This window comes from Falco biarmicus, chromosome Z (genome assembly GCF_023638135.1).
Source record: "Falco biarmicus isolate bFalBia1 chromosome Z, bFalBia1.pri, whole genome shotgun sequence".
Taxonomy (NCBI): domain Eukaryota; kingdom Metazoa; phylum Chordata; class Aves; order Falconiformes; family Falconidae; genus Falco; species Falco biarmicus.
The window spans coordinates 23,857,231-23,880,290 of record NC_079311.1 but is presented as its reverse complement, the minus strand read 5'-3'; the positions used below and the strand labels follow the sequence as shown (position 1 = coordinate 23,880,290).

Here is a 23,060-nt window from a genome sequence, read left to right as displayed (position 1 = left end):
GGTGGGTTTGGCTGTGCCCGGGTGGTGTCTATCCTCAGTCAGGGACTTCTCAGTGTCTCAGGCCCGGCCAGCGAGAGGGCTGGGGGGGCACGGGGAGCTGGGAGGGGACACAGCCGGGACAGCTGGCCCGGGCTGCCCAAAGGGATATTCCACACCATGGGGTGTCACGCTCAACAGATAAAGCTGGGGGAAGAAGGAGGAAGGGAAGAACGTTTGGCATTATGGCGTTTGTCTTCCCAAGTAACCGTTACACGTGACGGAGCCCGGCTTCCCTGGGGATGGCTGAGCACCTGCCTGCCCACGGGAAGTGGTGAATTAATTCCTTGTTTTGCCTTGCTTGTGTGCACGGCTTTTGCTTTAAACTGTCTCTATCTCAACCCACAAGTTTTCCCACTTTGACTCTTCCAACCCTCTCCCCCATCCCACTGGGGGGGGGGGGGGGGGGGGGGGAGTGAGCGGCAACGTGGGGCTTAGTACCACGGCAGGAAAACAAGACAAGAAATTAGACCACTGAAATGGTGAGTCACTTCAAAGATTTTACTCACATCTACAACTTTGCTGTAAACTTCATCCTCTTCAGCACATCCACTCATAACAAAAACTTGTCATGGAATGATTAGCTGTGGTATTTTACATTTTCCCCTGAGAATGACAAACTGCATGCTGTCTTACAGAAAATAATACACAGCGGGTCCCATGCTTCCCTATCCAAGTTGACAGATGTGTTTTCCAACATGAAGCTTCAAATGCTTTCTCTTAAGACACTTACATCTCTCCTTATAAAACAAAAACAAAGTTAAAACTGACCTGCTGAGTTGCACTGTGTGCTCCATTCTTTGGCAGTTCTTGCACCTGAAAGGTTACAGTGAATGTTTATATACCAACTTAATGCAGAAAGCCAGAAGTCTATTTGAAAACTAAATCTTTTGAATTTAAGTTTGTGGACCAGAAATCACTTTTTACTGCATCAAAAGCTTAAACTTACCTTCTCCATGTTCTGTGAGTTAAGAATTGTCATAGCATTACTGCAAGGTTTAAAGAAAGTCAGGAGATAAGAACAGTGTGATTTCAGTAATTCATGCTGAGTTTGTTGAAAATACTTCGGTATGAAAGACTAAATACAGATTCAGATCTAAAAAAAATTTACTCTTTTCCAGTGAGTGCAAAAAGCCTTTATTCTCTTAACAACTTTTGTTGCATTCTTACGGATTGGTCAGGAATATTTCAAGTAAGAACAACAGCATCTCTATTCAAGAAGTTTCAGTGCTCACGCAGACTTGTTCTTGGTACAGTCAGAGGAGACTGCAGATTTTTATGAGCAGAAAAATCTCACAGAGGCTTAGTGCATTCCATTAATGATATCGTTCAGGGACTGACACACAAGGTGGTTGTATTTCAACAGGACTTCAGGAAGAAGTGTTTGTAATGGTATCACCCCTTAGTGAAAGGTGGTTTGTGCTTTTGAGTGTGATCTTAAAAGGCATTTTATTAACAATTTTAGATAACAACTCTATTTAGCAAGATGAGGCAAGGAGTTACACTTTAGTTGTACTGTGCTAATCTTGTGGAATTTAATGCATTCATTTCTGGCAAATAACTTCACACTAATACAAGCTTTATCACTTGAAGGAAGTTAACTCTCCTACATTTAGTATCTATCCATTTAAGAATACATGCAAATTGTGTTTTATGGTGTTACAGCAAAATGTGCAAGAGTGAATAATCTCTATCATCAGGTGCCCAGAACACGTAGTTTCATCATTTACAACTTTATTGGTGGGGAATACATCCATTATGCCATCTTCCACAATAATTCCCTGTATATTCAAGAATATCTGTTCAGACTAGTATTTTCCTCATACAACAGCTTCATGTTACCAGACGCACCACAGTCAAAGTGTTAAAAAGTAATTACATACACAAAGAGACAACTAAAGTGCAGTGCCTGTGGGATATATATTTTTTATTTGTTACTGCAGAAAGAGATTACTAGAAGATTTCTTCTGCATGAAGATGAACAAAGGTATTTTCATTAAGCTTCAGATGCTGCCCACTGCATTGCTTTAAATAAAAACGCTTACTTTCTATCAGACACAGCAAAGTAGTAAGCAAACTTAGAACACATTCCTTTAATATATCAAAATGTGTCCAAGGCAGTATTATTAATATTATACCACAGTTCCCAGCAACATCAAGCTTCATAAAGGAGGTGATAGGGAAACTTCATCCAGTTAATTAAGTGCTCTTCTTTTCTTCACCCAGTAAGTTCACTGTTGCTTTCTTGGCTGCAGGAAAATAAAAGCTAAATTTAATCTTTGAGGCCTACAGACTAAGTGACTTATTTGGTGTTATTAAGCTGCATAAAAAATAGTATTTCCTTTTAGGTTACAAAAGAAACATCACAAAAGAAAATCACGTCTTTTGTATATACATAGACACAGACATAGTATTAACCTGATCATATAAAGATTTTTATAAAAAAAATAAACCACAAGCAAGAAGCAGCACAGTAAACAGCACAGACTGACTTAAAACTACGGTATCAGTAAAACAGAACTGCTCACAGTGTTTAGGACATACATGTTTACAGCAAGAAACGTACTACCAAGCTGATGAAATAGGGCTGGAATAACATATGTGTGTGTGTCTGTGTGCACACATGTGTACATGCATATGTGTATGCATGAGTTCTTAAAAAAAATAATGTATGTACATGGAAATCTTCACATGTAAAAACAGGAAAAAGAAAGAGTAATTGATGGACTGAGGACAGAAAATCCCAGGTGCAACATGGAAGAACATGGTTTAAGATACCTGTCTAACAATAATGATTCAAGAAGGGTCATGCACCAAAATTTCCAAATGTAGTTAAGAAAGGCAGACTATTTAAATATCAACAGGAAAACTGCTTAAGCTGGTAAGAGGAAATGAGACTGCATGCATTGTTTGGGTCAAAGGAGGCTTACGGTGCTTCGAAATATAAATAAATTTCCTTTCAAATGAAATTTATTTTAGCTACTTGATAAATTTCCATCCATTATTCATAAAACTTTCATCAGACATTTTAGAGTACAACGGTCCACTATAGAATGCAAAGAAATAAAAGCAAAAATTAAGCAATCTACAGGCTGTGATAGGTTTTTATTTGGATAGAATAAATGTTAAATAATTTCTTTGAGTGGGGTCAGAATCCTTTATCTCCAGAGGAAGGAAAAGTACAAAAACTTGTAGATGGGAAAACTTCATTTCACGTGTAGCTCCTTATTGGAGTTAAAGGATTTGCTTTACGACTGTACTACCAGGTATTTGAGACAGTATTTCAGGAGATACAAGAACACACTGAAACAATAACTGTATTTATGGAAGGTATCTTCTGAGTATGTTCATACTGATATCTATGCTGGGAAGACACGCAAACTAATTAGCTGTTTCTTCCACTCATTCTAGTGTAACTGCCCTCCTAGAAAGTAAGATCCACCGCAATTCTCTTTTCCTGGCATTGTCACCTGAACCATTATAATTTATGTAGTCATCATGCTTTCCCCCCCCGCCCCCACCCACCCCCCCTCCCCCGAATGACAAACACTAACTGTAATATTACAGCTGCCCAGGGAAGTTCTTCCTACATGATGTGATTAGTGAATGGTCTTTTCCTCACCTTCTTTAGTGATGGTATCTGCAGTCTCTGCAGCCTTGTCTTTCAGGTCCTGAACAACGCTGTCAAGCTGAGCTTCGTGCTTCAGGAAGAAAGGCCGGATAATTCGATGATAGAGGAACTCTGCCCCATTAGAAGGGCTTGGAGCCATGCACCACAACAGGAAGCCACACTACAAGGAACAAGAACATCTGCATAAGTATGAGAAACGAGTAGGAGAACAAAGTATAGCATGCCTTCCTAACTGCCACAGACCTGAGCATGTTCAGAACTGTACACCATCCCCTTCGTTTTGTAACAGTCACAGCCCAGTAAGCACGCACATCAGTATAGTTACATACAGTGAATCTTTACATGGCAATAATTTAATGGATACTAATAAGATAAAGGAGGAGGGCTGTAGCCATAAAGCTAATCTGGTAACAGGTGTATCAAGACTGCATGTACCTTTGTTTTTTTTATTTTTAAAGGCAGAAGTATAAAACCTGATTAGACAAAACATTAGTCTCTCCATCTACTTCTAAACTATGTGGCACAGGCCTGACTGAAGCCTATCACTTAAATCCAGCCAAAGCATACCCCTGTCCTCTCTGCCTTCCTGCTTTGAAAATGCAGCAGAGGAAAGAATGGGATTGTGTACATCCCAGAGCTAAAGTGACAAGGAAGAAAGACATATCCAAGCTACACATACTGCACAGCAAGGGTAATGCTTTTGGATTGCAGTTTAGGTACAGCTTTTACAGCACAATCTGCTCTCTGGGAGGAGAGGAAAAAGAACAAGAAAAAAAAAGGACACCCCAGTGTGGGGGGTAGTATTTCTGCACCTTACAAAGGGGAGCTTTAAGAAAAACAGCTATTACATGTATTACTAAGATCCGTCTTTACTACTGAAGCACCTTTATTTGGCTTCAGTTCACTGTCATACACAAGACAAATAACTAAGCAAAAGAAGATCAAAACATTTGAAGGACAGCAAGCACCATAACTAAGTTTGCTTCAGCTCTGAAAGTATATATAAAAAGGTTTTACAGGATGAAACTGCAACAAAATTAAGCAAATTCTCAGCAACTGTACAATTCTTTCCAGACACTAATACTACTGTGTTACTCAGTGTCAAAAACCTCTCCAGAAAATAAAAGGCAGAATAGCTTTTCACAGACCGCCTTTTCTTAAAACACAATACAAAACCACCCCAGCCTCAGCCAGTGTGCTTGTTTTGATATTAGACATGATCAAATGTTTGAGGATTTCCACAAATTTTTGGGAGGGAGAAAATACAACAACAAAAACTCAGCTCTTCCTTCTGAAAGAAAAAAACCCCAAACCATCACACAATTAACTAAGTTAGGCACAAAAAATAAAATCATTTAAACTACAATAAAACCATATGCAACCTGCACTTAAATACAGCAGCACTTATGTAAATAGTTTAGATTTCAGAAGTTTTCCAGCTTTCACAGCAGTATCTACAGCAGCTGAAGAGATGTTTCAATGCATGTGCGAGAGTTCCTGAAAGTAATTTAAAAATACATCAGTCTTATTTATGAGGTCTCCAGTACACTCCATAGCACAAAAGCATTTCCCAGAAACTAGCTCAGTCACAATACCCTTTCAGAATTCCACTATACCTAGCCAGACATTTCTTTCTCCTCCACGACCCCCCCTACATTTCTTTCTCCTCCGTGCCCCCACCCCCCCCCGCCTCTTGTGACTTCCCACTGTAAAACTGCAAAGACTGAACCACATCCAAATATTTGTTTTGGTATCACACAGGAAACTCCTAAATAACAATTTGACCATTACAAGGTGATTTAAGTGAAGAGGGGTTATTTTAAAAGAAAGGTTCTGATTCAAGTTTAACAAAAAGGAGGGGGGGAAAAGAATTTTCAATTATGAAAACCACAGTCTTCTTCAGGCAAGCATTCCAAATATTTTGGAATATCTATTCTTTCTCAGAACAGGGATATTGAGGTTTAATGTTCTGTAGGTTCTGTTCTTCACACCTGTGAAATTATGGCTTTGTCTTCACTGCAGTGCACACCACAGTAAAACTGATCCCCCTGATGCATATCAGTTGAAGAAAACGCATAGTGTTCTTGGGAGGAGATTGCTACTCCCTTTTTCTTTAGGGCTACTTTTCATCCCCCTCGCCTCAGAGAAAATCAGTTATGATACACTTGGAGCTAGAGAGGTATCTTGACAGGCTGCCAGTCCTTTCAAAAGGATCACTGATTCCTGGGGATAACAACTGCCTTCTACAGAAAGTTTTGCCAAACTGATTTACCATCCTTTTAGGTCAGTTTTAAGCTTTCTTCTTTAAACTATTTGGTTGTGGTGTCAAAGCAGAATGACAAAAAGGGGTGGCTGCCCAGAAGACACAGCAGTGTTTTTCAAAGTAGACTGTCTACCAGTGAGAATGCCCACTAGGATCATTTCAATGAATTAAAAGAATTCAACATGCAATAAAATTTGGCACCAGTAAGTAGCAACTGACACAGTATCATTAAGCATGGTCAGAGAAAAGGAAGCCAAAAAGTGCTGGAATATCAATTTTCAAAAGCTTCTATTATTTGAAACTTATCATAACAGAAAGAATAAATGATACTATCTTATGTTGTTATCTTTCATTAAAACCTGAGAAGTGTATTGATTTTATTTCCTGTTAAAGAATACCTGGCCAATTACTGATAGTTATTCAACTTGTCCCAATATACAAAGATGTTACTTAGTTCTCCTTTGTTTTAGGAAATCCCTCAGCTCGAAGTCCAGCTTCCTCTGAAACTGAAAAACTCTGAAATTCCCCTTTTCTTGCCAAAGAACAAAATAAGTAATTTTGATTTTTACAGCTTTGTCCCAGTCTAGTCAAGAAAAAAAAATACCTATGTTCAAATACCTATTACTTTTGAAATATACTGAAATGGATGTTTATACACATCTTCTAGAGGACACATAACAAAGTTGCCAATCTCAGTCTTCTCAAAGCTTGAGAATGTCAGACTGCTAACTTGGTTTATTTTACCCTTGCCTCTAGCAAATGGAACCAACTGACTGTTAAAAATGAAAGTGGTTTGTAAAAATGTCCCAAAAGCTCAGAGTGACAAAACTGTTAATGGCAACCCCCCCACACCAACTATATCATTCTTGTGACCCTCCAGACCAGCCAAAGGAGGGAATGCAATTCGTGCAACAGAGTGACTTCCTTAGGCAGACACCTGAGCTCGGTCTAACCCACCTGGATCTGGTGCCAGCAGCTATTCTCGCCCTGGCAGCAGGAAACTGAATACAACTGGGTTTGCCACTACAGCAGAGGAAGTAATTGCAGCTGAGAAACACAGCAAGCACACCCACAGCCAGTTCCAAGCTCCTACAGACAGGAGACTACCAAAACCCAAGACACACCTCACAGGACCACGAATACAAACACACTCCTAGTAGACAACTGCAGTCATTAAATCAAGGTGTTAATTTTAATGTAAGTGAAGTAGCTCTTTAGCTGAAATCAGTAATTGCATGGGGTGCATGGGTGAGAGGAGGGAATCTCGTCTTGAAGCAGAGTCGGACTGCCACGCTTGGCACATTGCTACACTCAAAATGACAACTCCTCCTGCCTTGTCTGACTGAGTGCCTTGGAGCAGCAGTTTGCTTAATGTACCCAGTGTGATGTGTCTGCTAGGAATTCTGTTCAGAAATAGTACCCTAATATTTCAAGACAGGACTGTCAGTAGACTCAGGAGTCTCCTCTCCTTCCCGCTACCAACAATACTCCTAGGATGATAACCTCTGCTATTTTCACTGGCTATTTAATACCCGAATGCCAAAGGAATCTTAAAATAATTAACAGAAGTATTGAACATCAGATTACATAAACATGAAATCATGAGTTGCGTGCATGTCTTGTGCTTCAGGGAAAACAAGAAGATAAATTGAAAATAGACATTATAAAAAAAAAAACAAAAAAAACCACCAGACCCAAGAAATCTCACATTTTCAATTGGATAACAAAAGTATATGCAAATACCGTAATGTATTCAAAGCAATTCTTGAACATGCCTTTCTCCCACATATAAAAACACCTGCTGTGCTGAGAACTTTATGGTGACAGAGCCTAGGCTCTCAACTTGGGGGAATACAGGAGCAGCTATAATCAGTGTCTTAGTCCTGCACATCGAGGTATACATAAATACTGAGCAGCTAAAACTCGAGTCTAGAGCAGAAGCTACAAGCTGCATCAAATAAATGTGATATGTAAATTTAGTACATTTAGAAAATGAAAGCAAGCTTGAAATTCGCATGAATGATGTATCTGCGCTTTTATTTCGTAACATCATAAAAGAGACATGGGAGACATCACAAACTACACTACAAGAGGTTTTAGTCATGGATGGACTAAACTGCCTGCTTCCTCCTTTTTCGCACATGGAGTAACTTCCACCCAGTCAGCAATGCTGATTCTCAGCCCACACCTTCTGTCTGCCTTTGTGTAACAAAGTAAACCTCTCCTATTACCCACCACTGAGAGTAAATACTTGATTTCTATGCTCCCTAAGCAGCTACTGTAGAAAACTGTGTATTTACCATAACTGCCTGTGTTTGCTTTGCTCAAATGAGAAAAGTACCTTTCTGTTGATGCCACAACTACATCTGTGTAGCACTTCCGACACTGTATTATCACAGCCATCTGTGGCTGGTCTTTCATTTGCTAGGTCAACCTGAATTTCAGTTGCACGCTCTTCAGAAAGAATACTGTGCTAGCATGAAGAAATCTTTGCCGCACCTTTTACCTCCAAGAAGTTAAAAAGAAGCTCTGAAAACACACTATGTGAGGAGTTCAGACCTGTGAGTATACATCACTGGGTAAAGTAATAATCCTGCTAAACTATATAGTAAAGTCAGGGATGTGAAATAACTACATAAATGGTGAACAAACTCTTCCAGTGCCATAAGCAATGCTTTTGGATCCTATTCAGATCAGATGGATCTTGCACTTTGATCACTATTTGCTTTGTTCTTAATATATTCAAACACTAAAACTTTCACGCGTGTTACCCATACGAAGCTTCAAAATTTGCAGATTCTTCTTAAAAATTCTGCAAAGCCACTAAACTTAACATGGGAAACATATTTTTGGTTTTGATTAAGGGAAGAAAATAAGGAGAGAGTGGACAATTAACTTCGTGGCACAGGCCAGAATATTTTTAGTTTGAAGCAGTAAATTTAATTATGTGCTTTTTCTTAGGGAGCTAGGGAAATAAGTATCCAAATGATTGCACAGTTGATGGCTGTTAATGATTCAAAAGGAACAATGCAGAAGTGTAACTGAGCTGTCCAACTTAATTTTTGTCTCTAAAATACAGCATTTCCTGCAAAAAGCACTTGGCAACATTAGAGCTTACCTTTAAAATTTTAAATGACCCCACCACAATAGCTAGCAAGCAAATCCTTTGAAGAACTTTGGTGGAGCTAAACCAGGCTAACAAAGCAAAAGAGAAGGAATAAAACAGCCCTCTGAAACAGAAAACGGGTAACAGCTCTTTAAGCTAAACAACTGACACTCCAGCAGGCTAGAATGTTTTCTACCTAACAGCATACACAGTAATTGGCTATCTCCTAGAATAATTTAACACGTTAAAGCTGATTGTCAATATAGTCGCATCTTAGTTGACAAACAACGATTGGAACACATTAAGCAAACCACTGTTGGCAGTCACACCACACTAACAAATGCACATTAGCAACAAACTCCTCCCATAGTTGCCTTTTCCTTTCAGGAAAGTAGGCTTAATTAAAAACAAAGTATATGACTCAAACTGTTCTTATGCTGCAGTTTCCTTCTCTGCTCCCAGTAACACAGATGTTCATACTTCCTTTTGCTGCCTTTGTGATTTTACTCTCTACTTTCGCTAATGCACTTAATGCAAAAATAGCGCCACTCTGTAGGGTTTACCATGTGCTGTCATTTTGCCCAAATTTACCTAACACCAAGACAAAGAACTGTCTTTCCATGGTACAACTACATCATGTCCTTTTTCCTAAAACATGGCAGACCTTTCCCTGCCACCCATCCCAACTTCTCCTCTTGCCTCACAAAACCATCAGCCATAAACAGATCAGTTTCATAGTGCCCCATTAGATGTACCCAGCATTTACAAATAAGGCGTGACCCAGGAATGATTCCAAGGAAATCTGTTGTCATCTTGAAGACATTATATCAGTTATATCAAAGGTCTCATTTTAGGAGAGGGTTCACATGAACTAACATACCTTTAGCATGTAGTAGAAAGGGAACCAGGAGAGAAAGATATCAGAGAAGAATTCCACTATGCTGAAAACACCATACACGACCCAGTAAGTCAGCCACTGTGTGTCATCATCTTTGTTGGGACTTTCAATGGCCTTGATTCTGCAAGGAAAACAAGACAAGTGAGCACAATAGTAGCATCAGTTTCATGTATAATGGTGCAGTTTATATGACTCTGATTTTTTGTTACATGTGAATCCTCATAATTTCATTACTCTACGTGCTCTGCAGAAGACAACTAAGTAGTATCCATCATACAGACAATGTGACCAAGACCTTTGAATGGCAAAGCTTTTCCCTAAATGTCGGACTTCAAAAAGGAAAAGTTACTCAAACTATTTCTAGGTCTGTGATTACAAAAAAAAAAACAACAAAAAAACAACCCCAAACAAAAAACATGAGCATCCTGACCTGGTTCATGAGACAGTTCATGGGACAGGGAAGAAAGGGGATAATCTTTGGCCAGTTCTGGTTCTGGATGCACTGCGGTAATCCTGACCAGAAGACTACAGTACATCGAAGCACTGGTGATCCATGTAACAGTTAACCTGAGTCAGCCCAGGCCTATGCTGTGTGTGCTGTACCAATTCTGTGGGCACAGGATAAACGCAGCAAGCTCACTGAAACAGAGGACCACAGGCAGCTCCCACCAAGTGCCAGTGATTACACCACCTGCAAGGTCCTGCTTGTGTCTAACAGTGAACATCCTTCCCTCTTTGACAGTAGGAACGATGAATAAGAGTTGTTTGAAAGAAAAATCCTAGAATAGCTTCCATTATCAAAATGGGGTAACCCTGTCTACAGATGAGGTCTGCAGTATGCTGTGTGTGGAACAGAGGCCCATTCAGTGCTGCACAAGTTGAAGATCACGGCATCTATGGGGATATAAGATTGCCTATACTGTTATCTGTTTCTTTAGAATGTTAGCTCTAATAAACAGTATTTAAAATGAAACTTCACAGAATCTCAATGCCTTTCTCACTGGGACGATACCAGACCAGCACCTCCTGGTGCAAACAGCATCTAGATAAAATTTTTAAATCTAGTTCAGGATTTTGAAGTGAACCTCAAATATCTTTACTCATAATGTATATGTGCTATATTCCTCTCTGAAAAGGTAAACCGTAAGATTTGCTCAAACTATGAACAAGCACTTGGTCTACAGAAGCAGAGGAGATCCAATACCCCCCACCCCATACAGTGAGGACTATGTATCTGCATTGCCAGCTGCTTTGCACCAGAAATCCATTCCTGCAGGACCTGCAAATTTGATGTAGACTACGGTATTAAGAACAGAGTGGAACAACCTCTAGTGCAATCTTAGGCCTCCTGCATAATGACCAACTGGGTTTTTGTTCTCCAACTACTAGGATAATGCAGTTCAAGTTCATACAGTTCTAAAAATAGAAGTTGAAAGAACGATGCACATGTGCTTCCTTCAGAAGAAGTACTCAAGTGGAGACTCTGAACTTGCTAAGTTTCAGATTAGCCCTTGTAAGAAAGTTTAGAAGGAAATGCTAGCAACTGTAAGCCTGATAATGTGAAGCTTAAGAGTATTAAAAAGCATCTGTCCTCTCTACTCATTGCCATAGGATTAAAATCTGCAAACTCAACTGAATGAATTTAGTTTTAATTCTTTATAAATTATTCTTGTAGTATTAGCTAAACAGTTGCTGAAGCAGGATCTGTGGGATATATCAAAGGTACAAAATTTTCTTTTAGTCCATAAAAAAGATTGAGTTAGGGAGGTTTACAAAATAGCAATCAGATACATGGCTGGCTGTGAGTCCATTTCCTTGTTTGTGAATTGAGAAACCCTTTGGATGCCGTCACTTCCTAGTTCCGTAAAGCAAGGGGGGAGGGGGGGGGGGGGAGGGAATCAATCATGTGATATGCCTTATGTCTTAGCAAAAGCACTTGCAAACCCACCACACACAGACAGAATTGGCACAACTACTGGACTGAATTACTTTGAAATGCAATAGGAGGATCTGATACTTTACGCTTTATTTCCATTAGTTTGTGGCTGGCCTGCAGGGTCCTGCAATGGGAAAAGCAACAGCCCTTGCCATACCCCATCACACGCAGTAAGGTGCTGCTACTGAGGTACTGCACCACCACAACCGGACTGGAAGAACAGGCTTTCCACTGGCGGACAGCAGCAGGCCTGCTCACTGCTGCTCCCTAACACCGCCCCGTTAGGAAACAGTAGTCCAGGCAGTGCTCAAGGGCAGCACCAACCTCAGCTGCTCCTGCCCTCCCACTATACACCGCACCTCTTCTTTGCCCACATCTCCCAGACATTCTGTCAGGGGCCCTACAAAAAAAGCCCCACACAACACAGGAAGTAAGGGAGAGGGCTACTGACTTCTGTGTGGAACCGTACTTTTGGAGGGAAAGAAAATGTACAAGTAGGGAAGTTAGAGCCGTGGACAAACAGAGAAGGGAACCATCTGCAACTTCTCTCAGCATTAAGAAAAACTTGATGTAGGGGTTCATTGTGTGAACGTCTCTGGTTCTGCTGACAACCTCCCCATTAGAGGCACACAGGAGAAAGCTTATTTTACCACAATAAGCATGGTAGCTTGGCATTTCATGCTTTGCAGTGAAACCACTAACTATCTTGCTGTTATCCAGTCACCATCTGAAGCCATCCATGGATTTAAGGAAGCATCGTTTAATTTAACATTATTAAAGTATCTGAGTAGTCACAAAAATCAGCTTTCATTAAAAAGCTTAGAATTTCCAATTTTGTAGCAAAGGGCAGATGGCCTATCACTGTGTTAATGAGGCATGCTCAACTATCTTTCCTCCTGTAAAAACGGATGGCCTTTGAGTTCCTGAATGCCGTGCCATGGACGCGCTCCCTTTGAACGTTCACCATCTGCTCCTGTAGTTCCTTAAGGTGACAGCTAAGGGGGACACATGAAGAACAAGACACTTTCACGGTCAGACAGTACAAGCAGCTGTACTACAAGTAGTCAAAACCCCATCTGATTTAACCAGCTCATGTGCAGCATTAAATCCATGTGGCTTTTTCTTGCACACTGTAGGGACAGCACATTTCCCCTCCTTCTACAATCATCTGATCTAGTCAGCCACCACGGACAAGCTCAGGTGGCAGGCACCTACCATCACACCCATTCAGCTAACAGCCACGTCAGCCCTGAAAGAAGGACACAAACAGCATCTGTTAGCAATGACTTCAGTCCTGGTCCCATTTAGTGGGAGGGAAGAAAGAAAAAAGCAGGATACAGCAGGGCCATCAGTGAATGCAAGTTTTTACTGAAGTCATGGAAAGGCAAGTATTTTATAAATATTCTGCTTCTGAATAAGAAATATGTCCCTCAGCTGAGACTGGCAGTGAAAATCCAGTCTAACATGTCCCTGCTGAATAAAAGGTCAAAAGTTATCGCTACCCTTTGCTACTTACTATTTCAATAGTAACTCACAGAAAATACTCCTTATCCAAGAACTAGTAAGTACAGCAAGTTATGTAGAGTATCTGAATGGACTGGGGTTTTATCCATTTATAACTACACTCTTTCTGACATAAGAATCCCACCCTAATTAGACTTATTCTTTCAAGTTATTCTGTAAGTTATTAGGTATTATCCTGGTGTAATGCTTTGTACAAATTAAACTTCAGAGATATATCACACACATTATTTCAAGCCAAGAACTTTATGTTCTTCATGTTAAGTCATAAACAGTCTGATACACAAAACACAATCTCCATCAATAAGTGAAAAGATACAGATCAAGAGGCGCTGGCAGTACAGCCAACTTTAGGATAGCCTTCTTGTAATGGTTATTTTTATCTTGCAAGAGTGAGTAAGTCAGTGTCATGAGCACGTAACATTAGGATTTCCTAACAAAGGTGCATCCAAAGCCTACAGTTTCAAATTTAGAAAGCGATATTGTCAGGTTTTTCTTAAGTTTTCTCATAGTGATTTGACTAAGTTCCATGTTAGCACAAGTAGTAACTACACATCACAAAGAATTTTATATGGTGCTTACACACGAACTGTACAGGACTTCATAAATAAAATGTCAAACAACTACTTACTGCTGTAGCTCTGCACATCAGAGGTAAGAGCAGTCACTAGGAACAGCTTCAGTAGACTGGATGGTAAATACCACAGCTCAGTTACTTTTAAAACAGATGCCTGTCCAGCAGTGAAAATAGCCTACTGTGGGCTAGAACTGCAACTAGTGCAGACAGATGCGAAGCCAAGTAAAAATCTCATTTTTAGCCAGATCTGTTCCCCAACAACCCTGCTAGCTGGTGATGCCAATGGGGAAGCACAGAGGCTGCCATGCTCTCCAGTAGCCCACGGCTTCTATCAGCTATGTAGCTACAGTGCCAGAGCACCAGCTTTATTTTTACTGTGTGCATCCTAGAATCAGTTAAAACTAAACTCTAGATCGTGGATACTTTACCCTGTTACCTGACAGTAACAGATACTGGTCTAATTTCAGTAAGCTGCTGAACTGAGCTCTTTCATTTAAAGCATCAGACTCATTTCAACAAAAAAAAATCTGCTCTCATCCAAGAAGAGACTGTTACACACTCCTGAATTAGCTCTGGCATAACAAATCATTGTTAGAGTTAATTCACACATACAGTACTTACAGCATGAGCATATTATAAGTACACCACATATGAGTTTGGGATGGGTTGGATTTTTTCAGCTGAGTCCAGATGTGGAAGCCAGAAATAAAGAACGAAATGCCAAATTTTATTGCTCTAGTCGTCCCTCTTAGCCAACTTTTTTTCCCTCCATTTAACTTTAAAATAAAAACCCCACACTGAAATTACCTGTACTTCTACAGCTTATACTTACTGGCCTGCTCCAGCTCTTTACAGCAGGTTGTGGTGATTAAAAAAATAATTTACTTCTGGCAGCTATCCAGACACCCCTATGGGATCAACACTCCACTGCACCACAGACGTCCTGTTTGGTGCCTACCTCTCATCCTCATTTTAGACTTGTCTTGGCAGGCTGCCTCCGTGACATCTTGCATCATTTTGGTGAAGCAAGTACCTCCATGCGTGTATTTGCCTTATCATTTTGTCTTCTAAATTTTCATCCATCAGTTAAAAGCTTCTGCCTTCCATCTTTCTTCCTCCACACTGACTCCAAGAGCAGAGCTGTGCATTTCGCATACTGAAAACATCTTCCTCCCAAATGCACTTACACAACTGCCGCAGCGTAAATCTACCATCTCCCATCTCTCAAAATTTTGTGTATCCAGAAGATGGCAGCAAACAGAGTCATGAAGGATAGCAAGCGGGGTGACCGTCCACGCAAGGAGAGATGCTGTCAGAGGACAACAAACAACATGACAGTAGTACAAAAGGTGCTACCTTTTTTTTTTTTTTCAGAGGGAATGGAGACTGAGGCCACAAAAGGAGCACATATCATTCTGCCCACCAGTGAAGTGAGTCCTACAGACTACATGTTAACTCAGCACAAAGCTGAATTCCTGCAAAAAAGAAGCAATCCTCTAATTTCATTGCTCTCTGCTTATTCTTGGCTCACTCTTCTGGAACAAGTATTTGTAGGGCCACACAGTGAGTCAGTTTCCAGTTCTGACTCAGATTAAAACCAGCTTCCCCCAAACACAGGCACAGGCGGGCTTTCTTTGCTGGGATTAACATGCATCAGTGCCTCAGTCCAGCCTGCCAAACCATTTGGTTACTCCTTGTTCTGCCACACAGGCTGCACGATGCAGGCAGTGCTATGCAGCAGGAGCTCCAGCAAGCTTCAGCTCTCCAGTCACAAAGAAGCCATCCACACAGTCTCTCTGGAAAGGGGAGCTCCTCCACTTCCACCCTTAACACAGGCGAGGAAAGTCACTGTGGCCTTCAGCAGGGCTCACTCGTGTATGCAAGTCTCAAGCTAAGCATCACCAGCTCCACTGCTGGCTGTAGTCGTCCACATTAGCACTCAGACCAGTACTGCTACACGGCCTGCTAGAGTCTAAAAGCCCTGCTTTGGAAACATCTGATCCCAGTTTATATTACCGAAGTCTTTCAGGTTGTCTTTTCTGATGGTATTTACAAGAAAGAGAAGCGGCATGCAGTAAGGGAGCTTCAGGAAAAGCCACATTTTACGCGCCCAGTGCAGACACGCCGCATCCCACCAGAGGCAGCCACTTGCTAAAGATCCACAACACTGTGCTTCTCTACTTGTGACAGCCAATTTTGTTAGAAGGGAAAAAAACATTTCACACACTTTGGTTACCTCTCCACAGGTGTTACTGTTTAGGGTGCAGGCACAGTGACCAAACAGTACAGTTGTGACCAAATGGAGAACTGGAATTCTGCTAAATGCTTACAACAATACAGAAAGAATGAAAGTTAGTTTTGCTGTCAACCTGTGCTGCACTGTGGAGACTATAGTTCAAGTGTAATTTTGTTACAGCTCTACTACTGTTTTTCAGTTCTGTTCACTGTGATATTCCAGAAAGAATTACAGTATGGCTTTAATTTATACAAATGTATAATAAAGCATGAAATCATGGTGCAACATTTCCGCACTTGGCTGTTTGTAAAATGTTGCTGTTCTGAGGTACTCACTATGTAAGGAGTTTCTAAACAAGGAAGAAAATCCTACAGTTTTAATTAATGGATGCAAGTTAAAAATTGACCCAACAGTGTGTGGGGAAGGGATTCAAGTTTTAGGCTGAGGACTAACTTCTGGGTTGAGTCTGGTTTGCAGAGGCTTTTATGAGTACAGTGCTAGTTGCTAAGCTGTGTAGCAACAAAATTCTGTAATTCTTTTTAAAAGATTCAAAGTTTTACCTAGTGTTCACATAACCTCACATGAAAGTTTGCATCTCTTTTCCTAACAGCTGAAGACAGCCTCGTTACCCTCATCCAAAAATTGTGTATCTTGCTCATTGTATGTGTAATGAAAAGTACACTTACTTCCTTTTGGGAGAGTAAGATGTTGCCAGCTCTCCTGTGTCAAATAGTCTCATAGCTGTGAAGACTGATTTTCAAATGTAACTTGAGTACTTCATCACAGCAAAACAAACAGGAAAACAGGAAAAGCAACTAATGATAATCCGTAACTTTTTTAATCTCACTTCCTGACTCCAGCTCACTTTTTCAGCATTTAGGATCAGCAATGCCTCACAAAGTTTTAGAAGCGTTGTGACTAACCAGGAGGAAGGGTAGTTTAAAACTATATTCCAGCAAACCCCACTGATGTAAGTCTAACTATTCCTGTAATATCCGTAGGCCTACAACATCCTAGTTGCTAGAGATCAATACAGTAGCAGAGAGGAGTGAATGCAAGGTGCAGTACTGCAGTGCATCGTGGCCAAGAAGGTCTGGTAAAATGCCTTATTTTATGCCTCCAACACATCTGCAGTCCCTAAAAATAGTACCTACATCAATTATAAACTGGAGATCTTTCAGTGAATTTAAATCAGATTGTGGACCCACCCATGTATGAAATACCTTACCTTTTTAACCTAAAATTAAGATATAGAAGATAAACTCAGATTTTCCTACAATTACCGTAACAGGTTCTCTTGCACTTAACCACTTGCTCTTTCTAGAAAGAAAAGCACATCATTTGCCCAACCAACAGATAAAATGGCTTTTATTGTAAACATGGCACTCTACGATCTAAAAGACAAAAAGCAAGTACATTTGGAGGAAGTGATGTGGCAGAACATATACAAAAGTCATCAAAATACCTTTGAAGACACATGAAAAGAGCATCAGCTTGGAGATGAAACAGCATTTAAGCGCAGATGGATTTGGAAACTTTCCACTTACATGTGTTCTGAGTGTTGTGAATCTGGTTAGATACCCCAGCTCTCTCAAATCACTTTTATAAAGCAGCAGCACAGCATTACTTGTGAACATTAGTGCATCATGCAGCCTTTTCCATGAAGGGAAAGAGAAAACATTCTCCTCAAAACTTGTTAACAGAAAGCAAATTTGCTGTCACAGCTCTCAACAAATACAGGAACAATTTTACATTTTCTAAATAAATGTGACCAAAGAAAAGCACTGTTCCTGTTTTAGAGGTATGGAAGAGGCAAAGGAGACTAGCTAAAGACACCATGACAATAAATAAAATTAAGACTTAAATTGCATGTTTATACTTCCACAATCAATCTAGATTGTTTCCAGTCTGTAGAATGCCATGAGCCGCATTTACATAGTAAAAAAAGCTAAACTGAAGTAACAGCATAAAATTAGCCAAAGAGAGACATACAGGCATGATTGTACTATATTGCTTTTCCCTCTGGAAGGCACCTGTAATAGGTTCAGATGTTATACTGCCCAAAGCTATTTTCATCTTTGCAATTTTTAAACCAAACATGACAGCACTTTTGAAATTTCCAATCCTTTGCACGCATTTCTTAGTCATCAGAGGCTCTCTTCCTGCTTGCACTCTAATCTTTTTTAAGCAGTTAACCACTCCTGGCTATGGTGGAACTACATTTAAACAGGCTAGCTCTGGAAAGTTTAGAGAAGCAGTGAAAATACTGGTAATGTTATTTACATACAGCCAACACTCACTTCTTCCATTTCTTAGTCTGAATTATTGCCTACTGCAGTTAAAGTTTATTAGAAGTACAAGAAGTTCCTTCTGCCATCTGTGGTAAACTTTTCACTGCTTTTCAAACACAAAAGCCTCCAAACAAGTATTTGATTTCAACTTAAAATCAATTATTCTATTTCATCACACAGCATTTAATAAGAATTTTAGCGAATAAGACTAGGGTTTTATGACAAACTTCAATCCAGATTGTCTGACTTACCAGGAAACAGCCAGATAGCATTTACTTGGAAAACTACTGCTTAGTTTTTGCCTACATTGAGAGCCTTGGGTGCACCCTTGCTGGTGACATGGCATAAAAGGCTTGCATTTTTGGGAAGATTTTGTGTCCCTTTCTCACTAAACTCCTCCGTGTATAAAACCACTAAGACTTACACAAAGCAAAATTGAAGGTGAATGTGAACAAGGGAGAAGGGAAACAGCTGTGCCCACCTGAAAATGTAACAGGCATTACCTAGAGAGAAGCCCCCTCCACTCGAGTTGGCTCTGAGCCTTGACTGAGGCCAGCACCACCGTGATGTGAAAGAAGGCAGCCGCAAAACTGCAGCTGTACCACACCAACAGCCAGGCAGCACCACCTGCTAGGTCTAACCCTGTGGCTACAGCCTCCAGCGTTTTTCCAACTGAAATTGACACCTGCTGCACAACACAGGCCGACAATGAATATAGGGAACGATGTAAACAAAAGAAAATAAACCGCACAACTATACAGGGCCTGACAGGCAGATACATGCACATTCATAAACTGTCCTGGTTTCATGTGTGAACAACACAAAATCTGAGCTGAGCATCTTTCTCCAGGTTTGGGTTTTTTCCAGTATATCCCCTTTCAGGCAAGCACAGAGATGAACAGTAACTACCATGACTAAAATAACCCTGAACTAAAATCCAAATAAAACAGATTTGGAACATGCCTAATGGGTCACTCACTGGGTAGCCTGTTTGCCATTTTAAACTACTGTAACAGGAGGCAATTCCCCTTGCAGAATACAAACATCTGTCCCACTCCTTCATGGGTGTCTTTACTGCTAACAGAAGACTGACCCAGCACTTCATTGGTTTTCACTTTAAACAATTCAGTCACTGACAATGCAGAAATGATACACTGATCCACTTCACAACAGAAATAAGATAACTGGGGAACAGTAAGCTGCTTTTTCTCTTTCAGTACCTGAGGCATTTCAGGCCCGTATCCATTGCTGAAACACCTACATAAACACCAAACTAATACCCTGCACAACACGTTCCATTTACAGCTCCTGACCTCTTCCACAAGCCGCAGCTTTTACAGCAAAAGCCATAGAGAGTGTTTGCAGCTGATGGAAATAGCTGAAAACTGTTTTCTACCCAATGCTAAGAAGCAAATCCTGCTGTTAGTTCACATAGCAAGCTCTTCAGCTGTCTTTTCAAAGGGGAGAGACCAAACAGAAGAAAGGCATAACCAATACACCCTGGATGAGTGTTCTTTATCCTTTGGGTCTTTATGCTTCATAAGCATAGGGGACAGCACTCAGCAGCACCCTAACTGCAGTACGGGATCCAGAGCAGCAAAAATGAAAGCAGGCATCATTCCAGTAATTCAGCTTTATCTTCTCACAGCTTAGTCCTGCACTGGGATAGAGATCCTACAATAGATAACAGAGAGTGTCATGGTAGCACCAAGAGAAAAAAAAAAAACCATATGGCAGAAGAAGGGCAATCACCAAAGAGGATTCTTGCAGTTTTCCATGGTCAGGAAACCCACACTTGACTCCAGACTGAAAGCAACCTCAGGAGATAGCACTGACATCCCGGTGTGTTACTGTCACACTGACCTCACAACACTGTCCAGGCTAGCGAGGGTAGTAACTGCTTATCCTGAACTCACACACCTCACTTCCGAGAAAAGGGAAACTGAATGGGACCATGAAAACATGTGCAGTAGAGCATGTCCTCCCGCATCTCCTCTGCGCCCACACTGCTGGGTCTGCAGGCTTGCAGGCAGAGCCACACATGGAAAAATGCTAAGCACCAGCTCTGTAACTTGGGAAGGAAGGGGAGGGGATTGAGCCCACCTGTGTGCTCTCTTCAGGATGCTTCATGAGCTGGAACCTGCCTGCTGGCTGCCACTGGAAGACACTGGCATGCGGCACATCACATGCATTTTCAATTTGATTTGTGCCCCCAAGATTACAATTCGTTATGCTGCAGCATTAAAAGGACAGCTAAAGGGAAAGCATTAACTGAACATGAACTGGAAAAAGCAGAACTCGCATTGTATTCACGTGCATGTTATTCGTCACACTTTTTTGGTTAAGTAAAGTTTGTAGCCAAGGACAATGGCATATGCACTCATTACTAAAAGCACACCAACACCCAAAGAAAAATCAAAACAGCTCACAGTACTAACATCCAGGAACTAAGTTTTCAGATTAAGATACATCTGAAACCACTTCCAAACATGAAAAGGGGTAGAAACTCCACGAAAAGATTGGGGAAAAAAATTATTCCAGATTTGGAAGAATAAAAATAGCAAAAGAAAAACTGATTATTCGTACTCGTTTTGTGACTGTCTTACCTGCACAGTTCTAAAAGCTTTTATTATGAAATTATTCATCATAGTTACATAACGGCAGATTTAAAAAATAATCTCAAAATCAGTTTTAAAACAAATATAAAAATTTAAATAGGATTCTACAAATGAATTACATAAAAGTCAGACACATAAAATTACATAAACATAATTCCTACACAACTATTTTAAGGTTCTAAAGCTCTGTTGGCTGGTATTTTCACTTCCAGATTTTAATTAAAAAAATCCTTTAACTAACCTTTTCACTAAAAATTACCTTATAGAAAATAATACCCAAGCTTCTCCAGAGTTCTTGACCTATCATCTCCTAAATTAGTGCTCACTGGAAACGGCATTTAGAAAAGCATCGCTTAGTTTTAAGCATCACAACCGTAAGTTGTTTCACCAGAGTCTAAAACTAAGTCAATCTCCCACATCCCTGAAAAAACCACGAGAGAAGGAACCCATTTTGTACTGCCCAGGAGCTAATCACAGACTATGTGTTTTTAAAAGTTGCTGACTGTATTTAAAGCAGAGTTACGTAAAACGCAGGCACCGTGTTTCAGCAATATAGCTGTACAGCTGGGACAGGCTCCCGCTTTTATGAACGCACGGAAGGTCTTATTCAGCACATTTGTGAAGTCTGGTGGACGTCTTGTGAACATACTCCACCGTGGTTTCACCTAACAGGAATCCATTTTGGTATAGTAAACAATATCATGCCTATGGAAGACACCAGATACTCTGAAACACAAGACATCTGTGGGGGCTTTCGCTTGGAAAGCGAAGTATTTTTAAGTCTTCTGGAGCCAAGAGGAGCTACCGCGGCGTCCCTTCCACCTTCCCACCAGCGCGGCGGGTTCGCAGGGAAAGCGCCCCTCAAGGCGCCTCCCACCGCCCCGCACGGCGCCCCCTGCGCCCCCCTCCGCCCCGGGGGCCGGTGTCCCCCCGCACGGCAGGTCAGGCTCGCACCGGCCCCGCTTCCACCGGAGGTGACAGAGCTGGGAACCCCGACGCGACACGAACCCGCTGCAGGCACCGGCCCCCCAGCCTGGGAGCCCGCCAGCACCCCCAGCCGCCCTCGGCCACGCCGCCCTGGCCAGGCTGAGGAACCTCGTCCCCCCCCCCGCGCCGCGCTCAGGGGAGGGGGCGGGCGGGAAACGCCTTCAGGGGCGTGGGCCCCTACCGCCACCGTGACAGCGCGGACCCGCGACTCTGCGACAGCGGTCCCTCCCCCGCGGGTACCACACGCGACCGCCGCGGTATGAGGGGCGTTAGTCGCGACACTCACGAGACGTAGGCGGGGTAGCCGAAGCCGATGATGTTGCAGAGCAGGGACGCGCCGTAGCCCACCACCAGGTACACGGCCACCGCCCCGACGACGGCTGCGCGGGGAGAGAGCACAGTCGTTAGCGCGGCGACCGCTCGCCCGGCGCTGGCGGGGGACGTGCCCGCGCCCCCCGGGCGGTCCCCGGCGCCGCCGGGGCAGGACGAGGAGCGGCGGGAAGGGCGCGGCCGCCGCCCCGGGCCGCTCCGCCGCCGCCCTCCAGGCCCCGCCGCGGGGCGCCCCTCGGCCCCCCGCGCCTGAGGGGGACCCGGCGGCGGCGGCAGCTCACCGGTGGCGATGTAGGTGCGGTTGACGCCGGTCTTGCTCTCGATCCGCTCGAGCACGGCGGTCATGCAGTTCTTCTCGTGCAGGAACCGGTCAAACCTCTGCCTCATCGCCGCAGCCATGGTGAGGGCGCCGGCCGTTCAGGCTCCGCAGCCCCGGCCCCGCGGCGGCCGAGCAGGAGGCTCCGCCTCTGGCACCGCCCGCCCGCCACGGCAGCGGCCGGAGGCGGCACCGCGCCCGGCACCGCCACCACCCATGCCTGGCGGGGAGCGGCGAGGCGGGGGCGGGGGCGCGGCGTCGCTGTGCCGCGGAGGCGGCGGCAAGCAGCGGGGAGCCATCTTCCGCCGGCCCTC

The 23,060-nt window shown here is 42.4% G+C and overlaps 1 protein-coding gene across 1 annotated transcript; it reads right to left on the bottom strand.

Annotated features, from left to right (window-relative positions):
* Window positions 1-1,937: 1,937 nt before the first annotated feature.
* REEP5 (receptor accessory protein 5) lies at window positions 1,938-22,947 on the bottom strand. The gene is made up of 5 exons (XM_056323807.1): window positions 22,712-22,947; window positions 22,387-22,480; window positions 9,917-10,055; window positions 3,659-3,827; window positions 1,938-2,285 (listed from the first exon to the last, which is right to left on the bottom strand). Exons 1-5 carry the CDS (start codon window positions 22,827-22,829, stop codon window positions 2,236-2,238), a joined length of 570 nt encoding a protein of 189 aa, XP_056179782.1. The 5' UTR covers window positions 22,830-22,947; the 3' UTR covers window positions 1,938-2,235.
* Between the last annotated feature and the right edge of the window lie 113 nt (window positions 22,948-23,060).